Genomic DNA, 17,500 nt, shown 5'->3' with positions numbered 1-17,500 from the left:
AGTGTATTCAGACGTGTGTGTTATGCAGTGAAATCAGACGTGTGTGTTATGCAGTGAAATCAGACGTGTGTGTTATGCAGTGAAATCAGACGTGTGTGTTATGCAGTGTATTCAGACATGTGTGTCATGCAGTGAAATCAGACATGTGTGTCATGCAGTGAAATCAGACGTGTGTGTTATGCAGTGTATTCAGACGTGTGTGTCATGCAGTGTATTCAGACTTGTGTGTCATGCAGTGTATTCAGACGTGTGTGTTATGCAGTGTATTCAGACGTGTGTGTCATGCAGTGTATTCAGACTTGTGTGTCATGCAGTGTATTCAGACGTGTGTGTTATGCAGTGTATTCAGACGTGTGTGTTATGCAGTGTATTCAGACGTGTGTGTCATGCAGTGTATTCAGACGTGTGTGTCATGCAGTGTATTCAGACGTGTGTGTTATGCAGTGTATTCAGACGTGTGTGTTATGCAGTGTATTCAGACGTGTGTGTTATGCAGTGTATTCAGACGTGTGTGTCATGCAGTGTATTCAGACGTGTGTGTTATCGAAGTGAAAATGAGGGTTAGGGTCGGTTGTCTCCGTTACCTCCTCCGTGTAGTATGATCTTCGGCTCCTGGGAGTGGATTGCCAGCCTGGTCATGTGGTCATCCATGGCCCTGCCCTCTGCTACCTCATTGGTCGGTGTTAAACTGGGGGAACCAATGACAAAATGAGAAAACCACTTCCAGATAATATAACAACACATACTGTTATTTGTATTATTTTCACATGTATTTGCTGACGGATATTGAATGGGTAAAGACAACGGCAGAAGCCAAAAGAGCATGTAGACCGACAAGGTCGAGTAATGTCACAAGATTTTACCATATGACTGCATAATTGTACTTATTGTGACATCGGAGATGAACGCTAAAGAATAACAAAAAAAAGGATGACAAATTAAAATTTCGTGGAAATACTGCTAGCATTTTAAGCTCATATACATTGTTTTCTAAGCGTTTGAATGGGGAGTATGTGTAATCTAATAAAATGTTGTTGCCGACATGCTTCACATACAGAGAATACTGCGCCAGCTTCCCCTTATAGCTAGTGCATGGGTCTAGTTGTTGTTGCGTGAGGTGGTGCCATAAAGCTTTACATGGTTCTCGCAAGAGGTCTCGCGCCCCGTACCCCAAAGTCTCAAGCCCTGTGCCCCAGTCACCTAGTGCAAAACCAGACACCATTCTCCCTATAACAGTCAGTGTACCACCACCAAAACGATTTTGAAGCTGTTATTTTAGGGTAAAATTGTTGCATAGTGTCACTTTAAAGGTATTCTAATTAGTATGCAAAATTGCAAATGTCTTCTAATTAGATGCGTATGTGTTCATACCTAGGGAGAGGAAGCACAGATGTTCTACAGGGAAGCACAGATCTCTCTGCACTCTTTGCACTACTTTCCTCGTGGACATCAACACTGACACAATCAATGCACACTGTAGTATCTGTATAATATCTGTATACACCCTACTCCCTGTGAACATGTTCTCCCTATGTGTATTGTTTTTCTACTGTGATTCTACTGTGATTTGTGTATGTATGTTTGTGAGTTAAGTTACGTGTATAAGCTACTGGATGACCTAAATTTCCCTCGGGATTAATAAAGTATCCATCTATCTATCTATCTATCAGATGTTCTGCAGGGAAGCACAGATGTTCTGCAGGGAAACACAGATGTTCTGCAGGGAAGCACAGATGTTCTACAGGGAAACACAGATGTTCTGCAGGGAAACACAGATGTTCTACAGGGAAACACAGATGTTCTGCAGGGAAACACAGATGTTCTACAGGGAAGCACAGATGTTCTACAGGGAAGCACAGATGTTCTACAGATGTTCTGCAGGGAAACACAGATGTTCTACAGGGAAACACAGATGTTCTAAACAGATGTTCTCCAGGGAAACACAGATGTTCTAAACAGATGTTCTGCAGGGAAACACAGATGTACTACAGGGAAGCACAGATGTTCTGCACAGATGTTCTAGAGGGAAACACAGATGTTCTACACAGATGTTCTGCAGGGAAACACAGATGTTCTGCACAGATGTTCTAGAGGGAAACACAGATGTTCTACACAGATGTTCTGCAGGGAAACACAGATGTTCTGCAGGGAAACACAGATGAGTGACAGGATGTGACGTGACACACCACGCAATAAAAGAAGCCGATGAATTGACATAGAAAAAGGTGTTATATCTACAGGCAAATCTTCATATCATATTCTATTCAAAACACTGAAACTAACTCCCATACTAACTGATCTAGATTTAAACAAAAAAACATTGGATCTCCTTGTGATATTGTGTGATATATTATTCCCATCTTGTGATAGACCCTATGGTTCACAATTGAAACTGCACATGACATCATGGTTCAGAAAGGACTGGCAAAGCAGGTAAGCAAGCGTGTGTGCGTTAGCCCATACATGTGTAGAGAGAACGGCACGCAGACTAGCGAGCGCGGTGATGATCTCTACCCCGTATGCTGATCTGAGAGGAACCCCAGCGGCAGTAGGAGGAGGTCAGAGGTCGGGGGTCAGACTCCGTGGCATGTTCCCTGTGTCAAACTGAGCCTGGCCCCTCTATCAGACACGTCAGGGGCCCAAACCTAAGATCAAACTGGGCTGACATCCCCTGGTACGTATGTCTCCGCACGAGGACGAAGACACCGTAGGCTTCACTGCTGAAAACAAAACACTTGTGATTGATTGTTGGTCTAAGATTTCCTGGGCCAAGTCTGCTCTGTCGCTGGCTCCTTTAAATGTAGCCATGCTAGTCTGATGCTGCTGTATTCAGCGACCCGTTTTGGGGCTTTCCCCATCTTAGTCCACCCTGGCCTGTCATCTGGAACATCACAAGCAGAACAGATAATGCTCGTGTTTATAGACAATCAGCCCTCTGTTACGTAAACTCCACCAGCTTTGTTTAAAATCTAATTTCTATAGACAATTGTAGTCATAGTGTATTCATGGGGATCTCTTAACTTTCCTCTACAACTGCCTCTCCCTGGCCAGGTCCATCCCCATATTAGCAGCCACTGCGAGCCTTCTTCACAATGTGCAGTCCCACAGTACTACAGCAGTATTTACCAGCAGAGGATAAATACAGGGGTTACAATTAGAACACCAGCTGGTAGATCCACATGCAGAAAATATTACTGTGACATCAATAAAAGGTGAATAGAAACGTTTAGCTTATTTATTTTAAGAGAAAAACTCAGCATATGAGTAGCTTATATGTATAATGGCATTTAGGAATGTTATCGTTTTGAAACGATGACCTCCCTCCCCCTTTCATACATACACAGTAGAAAGAGCGCTCGACTTCACTGTTTATGGGTAACAGTAGCTTAGCTTCAAGCTAGCTCAGGAACAACAAACATGGCGGTCACCAGTTTTCTGATCACTGTTCAGATTCACTCATTTCAAACAAAACGCAAACCGCAAGGTCGCCATTTTGGCCAGTTTCATAAACCAAAAATGTAAATCCTTACATTTGATCAGAATCGATAAAGATGGTCAAAAACGATTACATGTCGTCACTCTGGCGACACAGACTATTTTAATGTCACCCCCATTCAAAGACGGTAACAATAGCGTTAGCTTTAGCCTTTAGCACCCCCTCACTAGCCGCTTTCCGTAGGCTACTAGGGGCCATAAAGCGGGATTTCCGGCAAGCGTACACCGTCTAGACGCACCTCTTCGCCGGCTACAGGGACCAGGAAGTCCCTCAGCCTTTCTCCTTCTCACCATTGTCCTCGATGCGAATTCAAAATGTTCCCCTTTAAACAGCCTCCTACTGACGTCTTAGAACAATCATATACGTACTGTACATTGCAATGCTATGGGTGCATTTTGACAACGCCTGTGCAAAACAACGCATGCAGATATCAATCAGAAAAAAAGGTAACTGTCTAGGCTAGAGCTTACCATGTATTTGGGAAGTCAACAGATCCTGTTTCTGTAGTCCTGTAAAATTTGATTTTGCGGGATATAATTGCATTGATTTGTTAACAGCGCGTTTTGCCTGTTGTTATTATAGAAAACGCTTCCGGACGCAGTGTCTATTTCCAACCCAAAGGAGGCTGAGTTCACCGGGATGGAAAGAGAGGTGAAAGCCTTGGCTGGAAGGGCCTGTTCAAAGGGAAGGAGGGAGGAAGGGAGGAAGGGGCGGGGGAACGCCGGGGTGGTGGGGTTGGATTGAAGACCCCACAGTAGTAAAAGCACTATAAAGCACTACAACTCTTATCCTTCTGTGAATGGACTGGATGTTTTTACCACATATATAACCTTTAAAGATTTCCATTCGTTTATTTATTTAATTATTCACACTGCACAATACAACACATTAGTAGTAACAGGAGTTCTGCTGGCTGTTATAAAGTCATAAACCCCTTTGTGCCCTGTGTGTAATGTGTAGGCCCAGGGCTTAGGCAAGGATCATCAGTTCTGCTCATTTAACATGCAGATCCAACCTTCCCACTGAACCACAAACCCGGAGCTCCAGCAGCTCACTAGTGATCCAGTGGCATTCATGTCAGGTGGTCCAGGGAGAGGCGGGGGGGGGGGGGGGGGGAGTGACTGAGTGAGTGAGTTATTTTTAGTGAGTGGGGGAGGTCCCCCCCCCATATACCCAGCCCAAACAGCAGCTGTCCGTCACTCAGTGCATGCAGGTGGGACTGCTCTCAACTGTAGGACTCGCCACCATCTAGACACACACAGTGTACCTATATACCTCAGTTCACACACAGAACCCACTGAAGGTATTCTGTGGTGGGTAAACAATGGGTGAATGTTTATTATTTCATAGACATAGAACCCCATATGAGTAGAGAATATATCTATCAGAATGATGTACAAATAACTGTATTCAGTGTGTCTTGTTACACAATTATCTTTTACTCCATAAGCCATTGAAACAATAAGCATTAAATCAACATCATCAAATCATTGGCTCAAACTCCTCCCCCAAATGCCTCGACCAATCACACAGTCTCTCCGCTTCTTCCTGTTCCTCCTCCCAGTCTGAACTGTTTGATAAATAGGAGGGGCTTGTGTTAAACCACGCCTCTTCATCCTCACCCAGCCGAGATGCCGCTGGCTCTACCTCTGCTGGTGACTCTGAGCTCTGGAATAACAAAAGCAACACAGCAAACTGCCAGTGAAAACTGCTGGTTTTGCTAACTTAGAGCATCTGCAAAGTTACGGTGCAAACCCATGACACCGTTACGAGCGACGCGATATTCTAATCCCATGCATTTCAACGGGAGCCAATCCATTGTGACATAGACCACCGTTTTGGGCGACGCGACCGATAAAAGTTGGAAAATTTTTAATCCTATGCAAATGAGGAGCGATTTTCCCGGCATCGGCCAATCAGATTGTTTGGTGTCGTCTCTGACAGTTTGAAAATGCTATTTCCACAGGCTACAACACGCCCACTCAAAGCGATGGAAGCGTATCGCGTCGCTGTCATGGGTTTGCACCGTTAGAGCATTTGCTAACTTAGTACATTTGCTAACTTAGAGCTTTTGTCTGTTTATTTATGATACTTTCAGGAGTGTTGGAGTGACACAAATGTAAAGTTCTTAATTTTATTTGCACAAACACAACAAACATAAATGAAATAAACAGCTATAATAATACAACTTTTCAATAGCATTCGAGGAAATCAGATATTTTTTGTACCTTTTCGACAGTTTCATCACGGTGGCCAGTGATGTACAGCTTACGCATCTTCATGGAGACGTTGCGGTGGAATCTTCCGGATCTCTGTGAGGAAGAGGCTGCCGATGACGCCCGTGAGGAAGAGGGGGTCAGCCGACTGGAGTGAATCCTCTCGGAGACGAGAACCGAAGCAACAGACGAGGGAGGAGCAGCTGGAGATCTGAGTAGAGAGGGATGGGCGTGGCCATAAACTCACAGGCTGTTCCCATAGCAACGTGACAGGCTGGCTTTAACCTTGAATTGATTGTGTTAGCAGCACCGGAGTGTGTTATGCGGAGAATGATGGAAAGACTGATCGGCTAAAGCGCAATTTATGGTCGTCCGTTTACAGAAACACAGAGAGCCCTCTCTGTCGTGGCAAACCCTCTCTGAGCACCTCTCCGTGGCCTGACGTGCGCCTCCCATTTTTTTTTAACTATCCGTCTCCGTCAATCCGTTGTCAATGTTTACCTTGTGGGTAGTAGTATGCCAACATTAGATAGCTGGCTCAGACGCAAATCCCCTCAGACGTATTTTTCAGTTACAATAACAGGTTTTTACATTGCACAGTGTCTATTTCTCGGTAACTTCAAAAAAATGAAAACAAAAAACTGTAATGTTCGACCATTTACGGAGTTTGGTCCGCCGCCATCTTTTTTTATTTTTTATTGCTTTCCAACACCCACAACCGTCGGAGAACCATAAATGAAAACGAAGTCGTCAAGGCAACTGCGAGACCACGGATTAACGGAGTATAACGGCACCTTTCGAATACTGTCATTACCTGAGTGTTCTAACTCCTCCTCCTCCCAGTAAGCCTGCGTCCTCTGCAGTCACGTCAGCCGGAGCCGCTCCCGACAGGAAGTCTCGTCTCAGCATGCCCACTGGGCCAGCTCTGCCTGAGTCCACACGGCTGTGGTTTGGGGCGGGGCCAGGAAGAGGGCGGAGTCTCAGGGTACGCCAGCAGTTGCTACGGCCACCAAGATATGCCGGCAGTTCGTCAAGATGACTGGAGTACTGCATTTAGAATTCTGCATTTAGAATACTGCATTTAGAATAAAAGATACATGACATGGCTGGAAATGAACAGGGAAATGAAGATTTCCTGAATGTGTGTCCCTAATAATTATCAGCAACACACAAATACTCAATTGTCTCGTTTTATATTTGTACTCCTCAACTATAACAGGGGGACTGCCAATGGAAACTAGCCTTTTGGCTATAATTGGGTGCATTTCCATTTTAATGTTCATGAATGTACACTGTCCCTCTTGATCAAATAAACAAATTGATTGATTGATTGATTGGTTGATTGATTGATTGATTACTTGATTGATTGATTGATTGATTGATTGATAAGGAAAGGCGGTGACCTGCATGAAGTCCCTCATGCAGACGACGTGGGCCGCCTCCGCCACGCTCCGCCCTCGCCGCTGCAGCTCATCGGTGACCAGCAGGTCCAGGAACTTCCTGTTTCCCATGATCCTGCAGGTCTGGGGTGTGGCCTGTTACATGGTAAGTATGCACACTACGCAATGAGTACGCAGTGAGTACGCAGTGAGTACACACCAACCATCCCTTACATCCTGTCGGCTTCACCTCCAGGTCTGGACTGAGACAAACAAATTGGCAAACCCTGGCATTTTTGGCCCAGATGGGCCACCATAATTGGTCAGACACCACCCACCAATACACCATCCTTGCTTTGGTCGCTTTAAAGCTGCAGTAGGTAGCCCGTACAAAAATAACGTATTAACATTATAACTGATACTATGTTTTGACAATAGTACATGAGACAGATCATGTCTATATTGGCAGATCCCTGGTGATCAGAGATGGCTGTGGAGAAGGCTACACATCTATACTCAAGTAGAAAGTACAAGTAACTGTCAAAGAAAACGCCCTGCTAGTCAAGTAGTCAAAATATCATTTAAAATGATTCAATAAAATGTAAGTATGCAAATATGTAGGTGCAGCTCAATGGATAGCAGCACCAAACTATTTGAACTTACTTTAGGTGGAGCGATACCACACAGATACCTCACAGATGGTCATGGTGGAGAGTTACGCCACAAATATCCCACAGATACCCCACAGATACCACACAGATACCCCACAGATACCACACAGATACCTCACAGATACCACACATATACCTCACAGATACCCCACAGATACCCCACAAATACCCCACAGATACCTCACAGATACCTCACAGATGGTCATGGTGGAGAGTTAACCCACAGATACCCCACAGATACCCCACAAATACCCCACAGATACCCCACAAATACCCCACAGATACCCCACAGATACCCCACAAATACCCCACTGATGGTAACTTACTGTAATTTACGGGGCGACAATGGCTCCTTTAAATGTGTGTGTGTGTGTGTGTGTGTGTGTGTGTGTGTGTGTGTGTGTTGCATTATCAGTTCAGTATGACAGATTATCAGTCCAGTATGTCAGATCATCAATCCAGTATGAGAGATTATCAATCCAGTATGACAGATTATCAATCCAGTATGAGAGATTATCAATCCAGTATGACAGATTATCAGTCCAGTATGAGAGATTATCAGTCCAGTATGAGAGATTATCAGTCCAGTATGACAGATTATCAATCCAGTATGAGAGATTATCAGTCCAGTATGAGAGATTATCAGTCCAGCCCTGATCTTCTCTAACCTCAGTACATAACTGGGAACAGAATAGAACCTGCTGAAAATCTCAAATCCTGTGTACATTTGCTGTAGGCATGTTTGTTGTGTGACTTAGTGATCTAGTGGATTCTAGCCTATGTAACTCAAAATGAATCTTTTCTCGTCTGTTTTATGTGTTAATTAGCCTGGATACCAGACCGAATTTAGCCCCGCCCACACATTTTTTGGTTGGGAAGTTCGGTCTGGCATTACTCCATTGAGGAGAAATTATCTGCGGCTCGATATCGGCCGTACCAATCAAATTGTTAAGGCGGGCTTTATACGATGATGGACAGATGATCAACAGTAACGTAACCAACCACGTCACCAACACACGAGTTGAATTCGTTTTCAACAAACATGGCTGCCGCTGGAGAGCTGAAATGTATAGATTCGAGTCCATTTAGACATTGACAGTGCATTCATTTTGAAAGAGGAACAGAGAAACGCGATTAAGGCATTTGTCAATCGAAAAGATGTTTTTGCCTTCCTTCCTACGGGATCCGGTAAAAGTGTAATGTATCAGCTGCCAATGGTCACATACTACGTTGTTCTGATTGGTTGTAGGTAACCAATTGAGCGAAGAGGCATTTTTTCTCCTGGTTCGGTTGAAACACGCCCCATAATCACAGCCCAATGGAGCGATATCAGATTCATATTCTGATTAGAATTATGAGTATGACATCGTCAGGCTATGTGTTAATTAGTCTGATTTGTAAATATACTTGGCCATTAAAAGAATTCTGATTCTGATTCTGATTCTGAATTCTGATTCTGATTTGGTGTCTTCTAGTCTGTAGGAATAGACTAGACTCAACATCTGTCTAAATTAGTCTCAACGGGTGAAGTTCTCCTCACCTGATTGGATGGCCTGAAGATTTTCTTCCCAGAAATGTAGTGCTGTCCTCCGCCGCACTGGAAGATCTTAAAGACGATGACGGGGGGGAACTGAGACCCACAGAACCTGTGCATTTATGAAGGGGGTACAGCAGGTATGGAGGGGTATTTATGAAGGGGGTACAGCAGGTATGGAAGGGGGTTCAGCAGGTATGGACGGGTATTTATGAAGGAGCTACAGCAGGTATGGAATGGTATTTATGAAGGGGGTACAGCAGCTATGGAATGGTATTTATGAAGGGGGTACAGCAGGTATGGACGGGTATTTATGAAGGGGGTACAGCAGGTATGGAGGGGTATTTATGAAGGGGGTACAGCAGGTATGGACGGGTATTTATGAAGGAGCTACAGCAGGTATGGACGGGTATTTATGAAGGGGGTACAGCAGGTATTTATGAAGGGGGTACAGCAGGTATGGACGGGTATTTATGAAGGGGGTACAGCAGGTATGGAGGGGTATTTATGAAGGAGCTACAGCAGGTATGGAGGGGTATTTATGAAGGGGGTACAGCAGGTATGGAGGGGTATTTATGAAGGGGGTACAGCAGGTATGGAGGGGTATTTATGAAGGGGGTACAGCAGGTATGGACGGGTATTTATGAAGGGGGTACAGCAGGTATTTATGAAGGGGGTACAGCAGGCATGGAAGGGACTACAGCAGGAATGGAAGGGTTGGGGTTAGATATGGAAAGGCTGCTCAACAATACATTTTATACAACAATAAAATTGTCTAGTTGGTGTTAGCTGGCTGGTGGCTGTTAGCTGTCTGGTTGGTGTTAGCTGTCTGGTGGCTGTTAGCTGTTAGCTGTCTGGTGGCTGTTAGCTGTTAGCTGTCTGGTGGCTGTTAGCTGTTAGCTGTATAGTTGGTGTTAGCTGTCTGGTGGCTGTTAGCTGTTAGCTGTCTGGTGGCTGTTAGCTGTCTTGTGTCTGTTAGCTGTTAGCTGTATAGTTGCTGTTAGCTGTGTAGTTGGTGTTAGCTGTCTGGTGGCTGTTAGCGGTCTGGTGGCTGTTAGCTGTCTGGTGGCTGTTAGCTGTGTAGTTGTATACTTAGTCAGGCTACCTGAAGCGCACCTTGCAGTGCATGCTGGAATCGGAGAGCAGTTGAGCCTCTCGGGGGTTTAGCTGGCGCAGGACCGCAGGAGTCAGACAGCTCTCCTGAAACACCCAGGCAGGTCAGAGAACAAGAGACAGACTGCGCTCCTGAAACACCCAGGCAGGTCAGAGACAGACTGCGCTCCTGAAACACCCAGGCAGGTCAGAGACAGACAGCGCTCCTGAAACACCCAGGCAGGTCAGAGACAGACAGCGCTCCTGAAACACCCAGGCAGGTCAGAGACAGACTGCGCTCCTGAAACACTCAGGCAGGTCAGAGAGCAAGAGTCAGACAGCGCTCCTGAAACACTCAGGCAGGTCAGAGACAGACAGTGCTCCTGAAACACCCAGGCAGGTCAGAGAGCAAGAGTCAGACAGCGCTCCTGAAACACTCAGGCAGGTCAGAGAACAAGAGACAGACTGCGCTCCTGAAACACCCAGGCAGGTCAGAGACAGACAGCGCTCCTGAAACACTCAGGCAGGTCAGAGACAGAGTCAGACAGCGCTCCTGAAACACACAGGCAGGTCAGAGTCAGAGAGCGCTCCTGAAACACTCAGGCAGGTCAGAGACAGAGTCAGACAGCGCTCCTGAAACACACAGGCAGGTCAGAGTCAGAGAGCGCTCCTGAAACACTCAGGCAGGTCAGAGACAGAGGACTGCAGGAGTCAGACTGCGCTCCTGAAACACTCAGGCAGGTCAGAGACAGACTGCGCTCCTGAAACACTCAGGCAGGTCAGAGAACAAGAGTCAGACAGCGCTCCTGAAACACTCAGGCAGGTCAGAGAGCAAGAGTCAGACAGCGCTCCTGAAACACTCAGGCAGGTCAGAGACAGAGGTGGGTAGTATCTCATCTGGTTCTGTTTACTCAAAGTGTTTTTCCCTAATAAATTGTCCTTATCAGAGCAGTTTTAATGCAGAATACTTTTTTTTGCCTTGTATCTTTCAGTCTCTCTATCTATTAATGATGCCTTGTATCTTTCAGTCTGTCTATCTATTTATGACGTCTTTAATCTCTAACTTTCCCATCTCTTTCATTTCTTTTTTCCACTCTCTCTCTCTCTTTCACTCACTCATACACTATCACTCTCTCTCTCTCTCTTTCACTCACTCTGTGAAAAAATGTGATTAGGACTTAAATAAGCAGATGGTTATGTTATGTTGTGTTTATTAGACAGTCATTTAAACCATTTATAAAACATTTGGGTACAACCCCACATTTGAATATAATACATATGCCTAATAGGTGTAAAAAAATAGCATCATGTGAAGTTACTCACTATTTTATGAGATACATTTTAATCTTACTCAAGTCATTATTTTGATGGGTACTGTTACTTCTACTTGAGTCATTATTATTATATTATATATTATATTTATTTATTTTATCCTAAACTGTTGCATGCATATTTTTCAGTTTAGGTACATTGAGAGCAATTAAACCCAGAAAAAAATCCTTGTATGTGGAAATGTACTTGGCCAATGAAGATGATTCTGATTTTTATAAAGTAACAACACTTTAACTTGAGTGCAGCTTTTGCTTACTCTACCCACCTGAGGTCAGAGGTCGTGTGAACCATACAGGATGGAATGCAGCTGACCGTATGAAGCAAATATCACCAGTAGTTAAGTGTTTTGTCATATATGTAACAGGGTTCAATGTGCTTCCCTGAATTTTCCTCCCGTCATGGGTTAATTTTCTAGCATGGTCAAGGTGCAGATTATTGGTTCCCGAGTATTATTTGGATACAATGTTTTGAAGTGGGTGTGATTGAGAGGTTGTCTCTGGGTTCTTCCTTTCCTCTGTCTCTTTCTTCGGATGTATAAGACAGAGGTAGGTACACATCCTGCAGACACACGCTAGCGAGTTAGCTAGCCTACATGTGAGCTTGTTTTGTGCATATTGTTTTAAGTGGCTTGCCTGATTTGTATTGACAGGAGCTGAGCGACTTGCTAACTCTGTCCAACGGATTTTATGTTCGTCATTTGCATGTATCAGGAAGCAGCAATAAACGTGTGAACATCAGATCGGTGGCCTTCTTAAACAAACACAACGCAGAGTTAAACAGCGAGGGGAAGATAACCTCCGTTACATATATTAGAATGAATAAGAATCTTTCACCCATGACACTTAACTGGGGTTTCTGGTGACAGACACTACAGGCAAACACAGACACTCACTGCCTTACGAACTGTCTTCAGAAGCAGGTGGAACAGATTCCTGTCCTGGCAGGACCGCCAGAATCTCTGGATCTTCCTAGCAGCATGGTCTGTCTGTTGGAGGTCAAAACTAGACAAACAGATGTAAGAAAATATAATGGTTGTGAAACAGTGGTGTGGTGAACATGGAGCAACTTTTTGCGGGAAACCAGTGTCAAGGAAGGTCAGGCAGAGAAGGCCTACGTGCAGTCCGTGTCAGCAGGCGCAGGCTGACAAAGACAGTCGAGTATTCATAGAGGGATGCGGAGAGTCAAGGACGGGTGAAACCTTCCAGAGTTGTAAACAGGGTCTCCGACGGACACACATGACAAAGACAGCCAAGTATTCATGGAAGGGTCTCTGCATAGGGGATGCGGAGAGTCAAGGGCAGGTGACAATTACAGTTACGGTACCAAACCATTAAGCACACAGTCTTGAAATGTTTCCCGGCAACAAGTGAGCAGAATATTCTGACTGGCTTAACTTTGATATCTAAGTGTTCAGTTTTCGTTTGGAAAAGCATAATGTTAATACGACAGGAACTGTAGTGTATAAAAAAGCTGTGCACTGAGAGTTTAGCAAAGATGCTCTACTGACCACCACTCAAACTGTATGTAAGTCTGCAAGATTGAAATAAACTTCAGCTCTTTCGTACTCGGTCGTCTGCCTCTCATTGAAACAGTAGCTTCAAGATTTGAAGAAATTAGTTCGCTAAAACACAGCAGTAAAAAGCAGTGACCATACAACCTACTCTACAATTAAGCCCCAAATTGGCATTCTGTCAAATCTACCCAGTGACTAATATAGTTCCATGATGTTTTTGTTCTTGTTTTATTGTCTCTGAAACCGAAGAGCATCGTATTCAGCTGCCCTGGTTGAAAATGGTAACCAGATTATAAACCACTGTTCAGTATTAATATCGCAATATTTCTTAAACCGCCACTGAAGTTTATGGTATTAGTGCTATCACGTTGCAATAAACATACTATTACTTATACTCACTTAACTAAAGGAGATAAATAAGTTAGTTGTCGATATAATGTTAGCTAGGATAGTAAATGTATCTAATTGCTCACCTAACGTTAGAATCCATCAGCACCGTTATTTAGTGCTCGCTAGGACAAGACAGCTAAGTAAATTCCTTCTTTCTCCACTGGCCAAATTGTATATTTTCCAATCAGTCCATGCACGTATGTATGTAAGTGCGATAAATAGTTTTTGTTAACATTGTAGTTAGTCTTGGCATCGCTTGCTAGGGGTTGTGGACGTGTGTTGTTATGGCAACAGCATACTCATGAAATTACCCTATAGAGGGTTAGGAGACAATACAAATCTCGCCAAAAAAAAGCCACCAACATTACATTACACTAAATACATGTTCAGGTCTTGCTTAATGGTTTGGTACTGTAATTTCCAGAGCTATGAAATTACAAATAGTCTCTTTTTGCATTCTAAGAATCCAAATGCACGTTCCATTCCTAAACTAAAGGGGGCGATATTTCAAATGTGAAGTTTCCCCACTGTCACAATCGTAGAAGAAGAAAGTAAACCATGTTCAAGGTAAGAAGTCTTTAAACTTGATACCGGTACAGAACATAGTTACATTTTTCTTCCCCATCTATAGTATGTGACATTACATCATCTGGGTCATGCGCCACAGTAAATTGAGTTGGTAGTATGTATTTTACTAGGGTTTGGTGTATTTTTTTTGCTTCATTTTAGTGAATTTGTGGATTAAGAACGAGGTCATTTAAGGTCTTTACAGCTTGAATGTAACTTTAGCTACACAGCAACAATTTCCATACGTAAAGATTTTTCAATGGATGAAATAAATCGTTTCATCTGATTTATCACCTATTGTATATGATAAAATACAGTATTTCTGAAGGCAGCGTACGTCCACGGAAATAACGTCAATGTCGTAGAGGTCGCAATAACATTGGTGTGGATTATATAGCGTGAGAAAAACCTTACAGTCTGGTCATGTGTATGGGAAACCAACGGTTTCTTTTTTTCAGTGACTCGAACTGGTAAATGTCACTGCGAAACGGTGGACCAATGACATTCAACGTCATCGTTGGCTATCGTAGACTACGTGGCGAATCAACTTGAAACTCCAAGATATAGCCCAAGAAGTGTATAGATTTTTAGGTTGAGATGAAAAGTGGATTCAACATGGATTGTCTAACCGGCTTAGTAGGTCAGGTGTAGTTTCTTTACTTACATGCAGAACCTGGTATGACCGCCAGGTGACGACAAGATGTTGCAGGACTAGAGGGAAGGCGGCAACATTAGCCTGTCAGAATTTTTAAGGCACAGCTGGGACTTTTGATTTGATCCAACCCTGAACCACTTCTGCCTCGTGATAGTCTTTCTCCCTCCGCCAGTGCCCTACGTCCCTGTTGTCCACTACACCAGGGGTTCCCAACCAGTACTCCGAGGCCCACTCCGGGGTACTCCGAGGCCCACCTTTTCGTATTTGTAACAGGTCGGGGCCCAACAGACACCCCGCTTATTTTAGCTACCGCTAATCTAGATTCCATTCTTATTATTAAAGTAACACTATGCAACAATTTGACACTTTTTGAGATATGCTTTTACAGGCAACTAGTTTTGGTACCATCCTCAAATTCATTTTGATAGCATATGGTCATGTGAAGGACAGATAAACACCTGTGTCTTCCCCACTAGCCATCCAGGATATGCCCTATGTAGTTCTGTGTAACGGGCTGGTACACCCTGCAAAAATGGAAGAAAAGCTTTCACACGCATGAAATTGCCAGCTAAACTGCCAAAAGACACCAGTTAGTGTGTTGGCAAGCTTCTATCAGTGTCAGCTGGGCTGTTGGTGGTGTTTGCAAGGTTTTTGCATGCCTTGTAGGTAGTTAGCTTACTAGTTTTGGAACAGAACTTCGTATTGCTGCTTTAAGCGATTGTTATGTCTCACAAAGAGCAACATCAGCACCTGCTACAGGTGGGAGCCTAGAAATTAATACAAGAAAATCTTCCTCTAGATATTGCAATCAAAACTGTATTGTGCACCAGAAAACAACATAAAACTGCAGAGCATTTTCAGTCAAAAGGGATTTATTATCCAAAAGAGTTTTGAATAGGCCTAGGCCTATTTGTGGACAGCAAACAAGCAAGTAAATAAAACCAGAATAGACCCAAAAGATAGCATGCACTCAAAACAAGTGATGAAACATGCAAACAAGACCACTCAGCTAGGCCTAATTAAAATAGGTGATGCTTCAGACATGCAAGCAAATAGGTTAAAATAATGTTAGGTAAATAAATAGGTTCTAATAGGTCAAAATATTGATTCAAATCATTGAAATAATGATTTAAATCTGTGGCTGCAATCTATTATCAACATAAATAGCACTGAGCATTCCTGGGCAGTAGTTCGAGTTGGTAGCTCTCGTCGACTCGTCTGACTCGCCTCGCAACCTCAGGCTGAACCCTTATTAACCCCACTGCGTATTAGCAGCTCTCCAGCTTAAAAAAAAAAAAAAAAAGGTCCTATTACCTTGCTGTTATTACACGTGAATTTCCCTAACAGGATTAATACAAGTTTATCTATCTATCTACCAAAATCGATGTTGTTGTACTTCAGAGGTACAGTACGTGAAGGACAAAGCCCTCAACAATAGCCTACATTTGTTGTTAGTAATAAAACCATGAAATTGGAAGCAATTGTAAACCATGAAACATCCACGATCCAAAGCACTTGCATTGTGGTCTCTCGTCCTCAAGCTCAGCCTCTCCATAAAGCACAGGCATTTAAACAACTCAGAGACATGTTGCACATTGCTTTGTTGCACTGTTCTAAACTGTTTATTATCAATAACAAATATAATTATTTTTCGCTTAACCTACAGTCTGCTCTGACCACTGATTTTATTAACCACCATAACGTGTTACTGTGCAGATTGAATGTAGGCTATGCGGCTAGGCTAAACGTTGCTAGTTGGATCTTGACTACTGTTTTCTGTCACTTTATACGCATGCTCCTGTCTTCTTCTCCGTATTCTTCAGTTGTCTGTAGCACTGTTAAAGCGCAACCAACAGGCGTGGGGGATGTACTACAGCGGATTCAATCCGATCCGCTGGGTTCATGTGCACGCAAATTTCTCTTGACCTGGCTCCGTGTGCAAGCGATTAAGAAGTGGGTCCGTGTGAAAAATGAATCCGGGTTCAGGCAACCTAGACTCCGTGTGCACGGGGCTTAAGGCTTTTTGAAAGGTGTACCCAAAGGTGTCGACTACTTTATAGGTCCAAGTGTGGGTGATGGGTTGAAGTATTTGAGAGATTTATGTAACAACAGGGACAGGCATGAATATTCTGTAGCGTATTAGTCTGAGAACGGGGATTACACATCATGTGCACTTTGAGCTGCATTCTTTTGCATGAAAGGTGCTATATAAATAAAGTTTTATTATTATATTATTATTATTATGTGCTAAACACTTTCATAAGCCCAACTGAGCTTCTACCAGAGGTTTTATATCTTTAATGACACTTTACATCCATCTACTTTACTTGAACATGAATGTTAATTCGCACTTCCTATAGCCTAAATCTTTTGAAAAAACGTTATAAAGAGACTTACCAGCCAGCCTGCGCTCGGGGTGTGACCCAGTTTAATGTCCAGCCCAACGCCAATGTCCAGACTCTTTCCTGTTATATTTGGCAGTGTTCTTCTGTCGGCTCAGACGTGTTTAGCTTCCATCAGTCTTTTCTGTTTTAGGGTTGAAATATGTCATGGGGATTCAAATCTTTAAATTCTCCACTCAGTGTTTCTAGCTGACCCTAACCCTACATCCAGAACCATAGTACAGAGGGTTACGCTACGCTACGCCAAACTAGA

General features: G+C 43.6%; 3 protein-coding genes and 1 long non-coding RNA gene across 10 annotated transcripts in view; 2 read left to right on the top strand and 2 right to left on the bottom strand.

Annotated features, from left to right (window-relative positions):
• LOC105904579 (zinc finger X-chromosomal protein-like) overlaps positions 1-4,167 on the bottom strand; it is a 15,801-nt gene extending 11,634 nt beyond the window's left edge. Inside the window, exons 1-2 of one of the 4 annotated variants that reach the window (XM_031571347.2) lie at positions 3,967-4,167; positions 585-688 (exon numbers count right to left, since the gene is read on the bottom strand). In XM_031571347.2, coding sequence (XP_031427207.1) covers positions 585-651 — 67 coding nt within the window. In that variant the 5' untranslated portion in view covers positions 652-688; positions 3,967-4,167. The other 3 variants (XM_031571350.1, XM_031571348.1, XM_031571349.1) reach the window with 3 other exon arrangements.
• LOC116221412 lies at positions 3,712-4,284 on the top strand. The gene is made up of 2 exons (XR_004164102.2): positions 3,712-3,942; positions 4,079-4,284. It is a non-coding gene; the product is annotated as an uncharacterized LOC116221412 (long non-coding RNA).
• Positions 4,285-4,614: 330 nt separating this feature from the next.
• c8hxorf58 (chromosome 8 CXorf58 homolog) lies at positions 4,615-13,948 on the bottom strand. Of its 3 annotated transcripts, XM_042708400.1 has the most exons (8): positions 12,835-12,941; positions 12,613-12,721; positions 10,402-10,496; positions 9,303-9,408; positions 7,116-7,247; positions 6,527-6,759; positions 5,725-5,923; positions 4,615-5,164 (listed from the first exon to the last, which is right to left on the bottom strand). In XM_042708400.1, the coding sequence occupies exons 3-8, from the start codon at positions 10,422-10,424 to the stop codon at positions 4,979-4,981; spliced, it is 879 nt and encodes a 292-aa protein (XP_042564334.1). In that variant the 5' UTR covers positions 10,425-10,496; positions 12,613-12,721; positions 12,835-12,941; the 3' UTR covers positions 4,615-4,978. The 3 variants fall into 3 exon arrangements, with proteins under 3 accessions (XP_042564334.1, XP_042564335.1, XP_031427206.1); XM_042708401.1 differs by lacking the exons at positions 12,613-12,721; positions 12,835-12,941 and adding an exon at positions 13,707-13,948; XM_031571346.2 differs by lacking the exons at positions 12,613-12,721; positions 12,835-12,941 and having other exon boundaries at positions 10,402-10,611.
• A 154-nt stretch (positions 13,949-14,102) lies between these two features.
• Positions 14,103-17,500, top strand: part of apooa (apolipoprotein O, a) — a 16,869-nt gene continuing 13,471 nt past the window's right edge. For both annotated transcript variants that reach the window (XM_031571345.1, XM_031571344.1), the window contains exon 1: positions 14,103-14,190. In XM_031571345.1, the coding sequence (XP_031427205.1) occupies positions 14,182-14,190 (9 nt within the window). In that variant the 5' untranslated portion in view covers positions 14,103-14,181. The remainder of the gene's footprint in view (positions 14,191-17,500) is intronic.

Source organism: Clupea harengus, chromosome 8 (assembly GCF_900700415.2).
Source record: "Clupea harengus chromosome 8, Ch_v2.0.2, whole genome shotgun sequence".
Lineage (NCBI taxonomy): Eukaryota > Metazoa > Chordata > Actinopteri > Clupeiformes > Clupeidae > Clupea > Clupea harengus.
The sequence above is the reverse complement of the archived record's forward strand: the minus strand, read 5'-3'. Positions and strand labels throughout refer to the sequence as shown.